The sequence below is a fragment of the Nematolebias whitei genome, chromosome 3 (assembly GCF_014905685.2).
Source record: "Nematolebias whitei isolate Nwh7 chromosome 3, NemWhi1, whole genome shotgun sequence".
NCBI classification, from domain to species: domain Eukaryota; kingdom Metazoa; phylum Chordata; class Actinopteri; order Cyprinodontiformes; family Rivulidae; genus Nematolebias; species Nematolebias whitei.
In genome coordinates this window covers 51,664,642-51,672,883 of record NC_056500.1, presented here as the reverse complement: position 1 = coordinate 51,672,883, position 8,242 = coordinate 51,664,642, and the positions used below count along the sequence as shown (strand labels likewise).

At 45.7% G+C, this 8,242-nt stretch overlaps 1 protein-coding gene across 1 annotated transcript in view; it reads right to left on the bottom strand.

Annotated features, from left to right (window-relative positions):
• tomm70a (translocase of outer mitochondrial membrane 70 homolog A (S. cerevisiae)) overlaps positions 1-8,242 on the bottom strand; it is a 129,998-nt gene that overhangs the window by 76,761 nt on the left and 44,995 nt on the right. Inside the window, exon 6 of the mRNA XM_037698319.1 lies at positions 7,500-7,707. Coding sequence (XP_037554247.1) covers positions 7,500-7,707 — 208 coding nt within the window. The remainder of the gene's footprint in view (positions 1-7,499; positions 7,708-8,242) is intronic.

The window sequence follows — 8,242 nt, the reverse complement described above, 5'->3', positions numbered from 1 at the left end:
TTTTCAAAACATAATCAACACACATGCTCCATATCGTAGATACAGAAAAAAGGGACGTAAAAATCCTTGGTTTTCCACCGAGATAGGAAATCTGCTCAAAGAAAGAGATACTACCTGGGCTAAGGCCAGAAAATCAAAAACTGAACATGACTGGCTCAGCTTCTGACAACTTAGGAACAAATGCACAACCCTAATTAGAAATGCAAAATCAAATTACTACCTGGACGCATCCACAAAAAATCTAAATGATCCAAAAAGGTTTTGGCAAACAGTAAAATCAAATTCTGGTCAGACAAAAACCACTGATTTACCCAGCTCCATTATGACCAGCTCAGGTATTCTGTCAGACAAATTATCAATTCTAAACTGTTTTGATGAACACTTTATATCCTCTGGCTCCCTGTTCGAATCTACGCATCCTGAAATGTTACCTGCTGACCAAACTGATGAAAATCCACCCCCAACTCCGCATGTGCTAGACAAACAGGTCACAAACCGATTTGACTTTGTATCAATATCTCCCAGTGAGGTTCTAAATGCTCTAAAAACTCTTGACACACGCAAAGCAGCAGGACCTGACAACATAGAACCACTTTTCCTAAAACTAGCTGCAGATTTCATTGCTGAACCACTTTCATGTATTTTCAATCTTAGTCTAAATACAAATACAATACTCAAAATCTGGAAATCGGCTCATGTTCTCCCTCTGCTAAAAGGGGGTGAACCAACTAATGTCAACAACTACAGACCAAATTCTAAATTATGTATTCTTGCTAAACTGTTAGAAAGACTTGTCTGTGATCAGCTAACTGTTTTTCTACAATCAAATATTTGATCACAATTCCAGTCAGGATTCAGAAAACAGCACAGTACCGTAACTACAGTTCTCAAAGTATTAAATGATATCATACATGTCCAGGACAGCAAACAATACTGTGTTGCCCTATTTATAGACCTATCCAAGGCATTTGATACAGTTGATCACAGACTATTGACTAACATCCTGAAACACTCTGGTCTATCAAAACTAGCAGTCTCCTGGTTCACCAACTATCTAACTGACAGAACACAGTCTGTCCATGTAGCCGGATCCTCCTCTACGTTCCTAGATGTTGTGAAAGGGGTGCCACAGGGTTCTGTCTTGGGTCCCATTCTTTTCTCCTTATATATCAACGATCTATGCAGTGATCTGTCAAACGCCTCCCACCATTATTATGCAGATGACACTATCATTTATTGCTGTTCATCCTCCCTCAGCCAAGCCTTCACCTCTCTTCAAGACGCTTTTAATATTATCAAGTCACGTCTGCAAAAACTTAGACTGGTCTTAAATGCTGACAAAAGCAAGATCATGGTTTTATCCAACAGAAAGCAGCAACCAGAGAACCCACCTCAAATTGAAACCCAAGAGGGAAAACAAATAGAAATGGTCTCCACCTACAAATATTTAGGTTTCAACATTGACAATAAACTGTCATTTAAAATCCACATCTCCAAAATGGTCACTAAACTCAAATTGAAGCTAGGCTTCTACTTCAGAAATAAATCCTGCTTCTCATGTAAAGCCAGGAGAACATTAGTAGCTGCAACTTTCATGCCGATATTAAATTATGGTGACGTGCTGTACATAAGTGCTGCATCAAAATACCTAAAGTCCTTAGACTCAGTTTATCATGGTGCCCTTTGATTCATTACTGATTCCAGTTATCACACTCATCACTGTGAACTTTACGTCAAGTCTAGCTGGTCTTCTCTCAGCGCTCGCAGATACACTCACTGGATATCCTTCATCTATAAGACCCTTCTAAACCTAGTCCCGTCATACCTTACCTCCCTAATACAAACATCACACAATCATTACTCCCTGCGCTCTAATGACCTAATCCTCCTGTCAGTTCCTCTGGTCAGAACTGAACTAGGAAAAAGAGCATTCAGCTTCGCCGTCCCCTCAGCCTGGAACAACTTACAGACAGATTTGAAACTATCAACACTCATCTCGCCTAGATCCTTCATGTCAACTGTATCAGATAATGTTATCAAAAATATGGACCATTGCAGATGTTTCTAAAACACTACTTATCAAATATACATGTCTTTGTTCACTTTTAACTCTGTATACTTAACCTGATGTCTGTTCTACATTTAATGTCTACAGAAGTCTGTCTTATCCTGATGGTTTCCAACTGTTAACATTTATTTATAGTGATAGTAGTTTCTTTTTTCTTTTGATAAATGTAAATGCTTATTATCAATTACCCTGTGACGTGTGCTGATGACCACTTGACCAGGTCACCCTTGTGAAAGAGATCTCGATCTCAACGGGCTCTACCTGGTAAAATAAAGGTGATTGATTGATTGATTGCTTTTGCATGAATGCGGCATGGCATGGAGGCAATCAGCCTGTGGCACTGCTGAGGTGTTATGGAGGCCCAGGATGCTTTGATAGCGGCCTTAAGCTCATCCAGAGTGTTGGGTCTTGCGTCTCTCAACTTTCTCTTCACAATATCCCACAGGTTCTCTATGGGGTTCAGGTCAGGAGAGTTGGCAGGCCAATTGAGCACAGTAATACCATGGTCAGTAAACCATTTACCAGTGGTTTTGGCACTGTGAGCAGGTGCCAGGTCATGCTGAAAAATGAAATCTTAATCTTCATAAAGCTTTTCAGCAGATGGAAGCATGAAGTGCTCCAAAATCTCCTGATAGCTAGCTGCATTGACCCTGCCCTTGATAAAACACAGTGGACTAACATCAGCAGCTGACATGGCACCCCAGACCATCACTGACTGTGGGTGCTTCACATTGGACTTCTGGCATTTTGGCATTTCCTTCTCTCCAGTCTTCCTCCAGACTCTGGCACCTTGATTTCCGAATGACATGCAAAATTTGCTTTCATCGGAATAAAAGTATTTTGGACCACTGAGCAACAGTCCAGTGCTGCTTCTCTGTAGCCCAGGTCAGGCGCTTCTGCCGCTGTTTCTGGTTCAAAAGTGGCTTGACCTGGGGAATGCGGCAACTGTAGCCCATTTCCTGCACACGCCTGTGCACGGTGGCTTTGGATGTGTCTACTCCAGACTCAGTCCACTGCTTCCGCAGGTCCTCCAAGGTCTGGAATTGGCCCTTCTCCACAATCCTCCTCAGGGTCCGGTCACCTCTTCTCGTTGTGCAGCGTTTTCTGCCACACTTTTCCCTTCCCACAGACTTCCCACTGAGGTGCCTTGATACAGCACTCTGGGAACAGCCTATTCGTTCAGCAATTTCTTTCTGTGTCTTACCCTCTTGCTCGAGGGTGTCAATGATGGCCTTCTGGACAGCAGTCAGGTCGGCAGTCTTACCCATGATTGCGGTTTTGAGTAATGAACAAGGCTGGGAGTTTTTAAAAGCCTCAAGAATCTTTTGCAGGTGTTTAAAGTTACATCGTTGATTCAGATGGTTAGGTTAATAGCTTGTTTAGAGAACCTTTTCATGATGTGCTATTTTTTTGAGACAGGCATTTTGGGTTTTCATGAGCTGTATGCCATAATCCTCAGTATTAAAACAATTACAGACCTGAAATATTTCAGTTGGTGTGCAATGAATCTGAAATATATGAAAGTTTCATTTTTATCATTACATTATGGAAAATAATGACCTTTATCACAATATGCTAATTTTTTGAGAAGGACCTGTGTATACATACATATACATAAATATATACATATACATAAATATGTACATATACATCTCTCTCTCTATATATATATATATATATATATATATATATATATATGTACATAAAAAGGAGAAAAATCCACAGGTAAAGCAGAATGTTCAAAACAGAAATATCATCCAATTTGGTTGTGTGTTCTTTTCCAGCTCTTCTTCTTCTCATACGTGTAAGTGGTGGTTAGTAAAGAGCTTAATGTAGCACTAGCACCACCATCTGGTAAGGCGCATTGATATTAATGATCCGCCCACTAAAGGGGAACTATGGGCACTGTGGAGACAGAAATAAACCGGTCCCACCGGAAACGGCCTAAATAAGGCACAATAGGGTCCTACAAGAACTGGCCCTGTAGATAAGGGGCAAGAGTGAGAGTCCGGATGTGACAAAGCTAAATGTTTTTGTGGCAGAAAGCTTGTTAGCCCATCAAAAATTAAAAAATGAAATAAAAATTAAAAAATTAGTCACAGCATTGTATAAGCCGCAGGGTTCAAAGCCTGTGAAAAAAGTAGCAGCTTATAAACTGGAACATACAGTACTCTGCTACATGCTTCTTTTTATGAAAAATATACAATTTGACCCTAATAGGGACATGTTTTTCGGCCGCTTGTATCCGAGATTTCATTCTTTCGGTCACAACCCAAAGCTCGTGACCATAGATGAAGGTAGGAACATAGATCGATCAGCAAATTGAGAGCTTCGCTTTTTGACTCAGCTCTCTCTTCGCCACGACAGACTTGTACAGTGCCTGCTTCACGGCAGACGCAGCACCTATCCGCCTATCGATCTCACGCTCCATTTTTCCCTGATTCGTGAACAAGACCCCAAGATACTTGAACTCCTCCACTTGGGGTAGGACCTCCTCCCTGACCCGGAGAGGGCACTCTACCCTTTTCCGGCTCAAGACCATGGCCTCGGATTTGGGGGAACTGATATTCATCCCGACCGTGTCGCTATTAGCAGCGAACCGCTCCAGCGAAAGCTGTAGATCACGATCTGATGAAGCCAATAAGACCACATCATCTGCAAAAAGCAGAGACGCAATCCTAAAGCCACCAAAACGGATCCCCTCAACACCTTGGCTGCGCCTAGAAATTCTGTCAATAAAAGTTATGAACAGAATCGGTGACAAAGGGCAACCTTGGCGGAGTCCAACTCTCACCGGGAACAAGCCCAACTTACTGCCGGCGATGCGGACCAGGCTCTGACACCAGTCATACAGGGACCTAACAGCCCGTATCAAAGGGCCTGGTACACCATACTCCCAGAGTACCCCCCACAGGGTTCTCCGAGGGACGCGGTCGAACGCCTTCTCCAAGTCCACAAAGCACATGTAGACAGGTTGGGCAAACTCCCACGCACCCTCCAGGACCCTGCTGAGAGTGTAGAGCTGGTCCAGTGTTCCACGGCCAGGACGAAAACCGCACTGTTCCTCCTGAATCCGAGGTTCGACTATCCGACGGAGCCTCCTCTCCAGAACCCCCGAATAGACCTTACCAGGGAGGCTTAAAAGCGTGATTCCCCTGTAGTTGGAACACGCTTTACGGTCCCCCTTTTTGAATAGGGGGACCACCACCCCAGTCTGCAAATCCAAGGGACCATCCCCCGATGTCCACGCAATGTTGCAGAGTCGCGTAAGCCAACACAACCATACAACATCCAGAGCCTTAAAGAACTCCGGGCGAATCTCATCCACCCCTGGGGCCCTGCCACCGAGAAGCTTTTTGACCAGCTCAGTGACCTCAGCACCAGAGATTGGAGGGCCCGACCCAGAGTCCCCAGGCTCCACATCCTCAGTGGAAGACGTGCCGTTGGGATTGAGGAGGTCTTTAAAGTATTCCGCCCACCGACCCACAGCATCCCGAGTTGAGGTCAGCAGCACACCACTCCCACTATTAACAGTGTTGGTGGCATACGCCCCCCCGAGAAGCCAGATGGTGGACCAGAATTGCCTCGAAGCCGTGCGGAAGTCATTCTCCATGGCTTCTCCGAACTCCTCCCATGTCTGAATTTTTGCCTCAGCGACCACCCGAGCCGCATGTCGCTTGGACCGCTGGTACCCATCAGCTGCGTCCGGGGTCCCACAGGTCAAAAAGGCCCTATAGGACTCCTTCTTCAGCCTGACAGCATCCCTCACCGAAGGTGTCCACTATCGGGTTCGAGGGTTGCCGCCGCGACAGGCACCGACAACCTTGCGGCCGCAGCTCTGGTAAGCCGCCTCGACAATAGAGGCACGAAACATGGTCCACTCAGACTCAATGTCCCCCGCCTCCCTTGGAACATGTTCGAAGTTCTCTCGGAGGAGGGAGTTAAAACTCCTTCTCACAGGAGACTGCCAGACGTTCCCAGCAAACCCTCACAATACGTTTGGGTTTGCCACGTCTGACCGGCATCCTCCCCCACCATCGGAGCCAACTCACCACCAGGTAGTGATCAGTGGACAGCTCCTCTCTTCACCCGAGTGTCCAAGACATGTGGCCGCAGATCAGATGACACGATGACAAAGTTGATCATCGAACTGCGACCTAGGGTGTCCTGGTGCCAAGAGCACATATGGACACCCTTATGCTTGAACAAGGTGTTCGTTATTAACAATCCATGACGAGCACAGAAGTCTAACAACAGAACACCACTCTGGTTCAGATAAGGGGGGGCCGTTCCTCCCAACCACACCCCTCCAGGTCTCACTGTCATTGCCCACATGAGCATTGAAGTCCCCCAGCAGAACAAGGGAGTCCCCGAGAGGTGCACTTTCTAGTACCCCCTCCAAGGATTCCAAAAATTGTGGATAATCTGAACTGCCGTTTGGTGCATAAGCACAAACGACAGTCAGAACCCGTCCCCCCACACGTAGGCGGAGGGAAGCCACCCTCTCATTCACCGGGGTGAACCCCAACATACAGGCACCAAGTTGGGGGGCAATAAGTATGCCCACTCCTGCTTGGCGCCTCTCACCAGGGGCAATTCCAGAGTGGAAGAGTGTCCAGCCCCTCTCAAGGAAACTGGTTCCAGAGCCAGAGCCATGCATAGAGGTGAGTCCAACTATTTCTAGCTGGAACCTCTCAGCCTCACACACCAGCTCAGGCTCCTTCCCCACCAGTGAGGTGACATTCCACGTTCCAATAGCCAGCTTCTGTAGCCGAGGATCAGACCGCCAGGGTCCCCGCCCTCGGCCACCACCCATCCCACATTGCACCCGACCCCTTTGGCCTCTCCCACAGGTGGTGAGCCCATGGGAAGGGGTTTTGAGAATGAGTTTTATCCGCAGGGTGTCTGGGCTCTCTCTTAGAGACAGGGTGAGAAGCTCGATCATCTGGGAGGGACTCAAGAGTAGAGCCGCTGCTTCTCCACGTCGAGATGAGCCAGTTGAGGTGGCTTGGGCATCTGTTTAGGATGCCTTCTGGACGCCTCCCTGGTGAGGTGTTCCGGACACGTCCCACCGGAAGGAGGCCCAGAGGAAGACCCAGGAAACGCTGGAGGGACTATGTTTCTCGGCTGGCCTGGGAACGCCTCGGGATTCCCCCAGAAGAGCTGGCCCAAGTGGCTGGGGAGAGGGAAGTCTGCGCCTCCCTACTTAGGCTGCTACCCCCGCGACCCGACTCCGGATAAGCGGAAGAAAATGGATGGATGGATGGATGGACATCTTTTGAACTCCACCTAGGCACAATTTAACAGGCAAATTTATTAAGGATTTATTTGTAGATAAACCATAGAAGTCAGCTGTTTGTAAGGCCTTTAAATCTTACTAATAGCTTGTTCATTTATTAAATTGCTTTGATTGAAAAACAAAAGCATATACCTTCACATTAGCATCTTTCATGTTGATGACCCGATCCAGGTCAGGCTGAGCAGCTGTAGCGTTACCAATCAGTAGGTAGAATGTGGCTCGCAGCAGCTGCGCCTCTGCAGTGTACCGGCCTCCTGACTCAATCTCCTTGGTGCATTCACTGATGATTTTATCATAGTTTTCCTCCTCCATGTACTGCTTGGCCTTCAAGTAACCAGAGCTACATAGATGAGAAAAACAAACCAAAACAACAAAACATTTTAAGCAAGTCTGTTTATTTTTTTGAGTGAACAATTGCAGTTCAGTTCACATGACACAAAGCCTAAAAAGGTCTTTGGGATAACCTTTCTCCCTTTAATAGATAAGGACCCAGAACTCACCGTTGTTGAAGTGCCCAGTTGAATCACATTTGTTTTGCCTTTGTGTACAGACAATGCCCAACACAGGGCTATTCAACTAAATTACCCAGGGGGCCACAGTTACTGAAAGCCAACAGTTCATGGGCCAGACAGCCAGCAATTAAAGTCCTTATGTAAATAAACCTTTAAAATTTATTTTGCTGCATTGAATCATAAATGCAATAAATAGAATCCAAAAGTTTAATTCAAAGAAATTATATTTCAAGATTATTTCCTTTGAATAAAAGTAGATAACCTAATATGAAACATTATTTAAAATATCTAAAAAAAGTTAAATCTGGTCCTCTGGACATTCAAAAAAACAAAACAAAATAAATCAACAAAAAAATGTAGAAA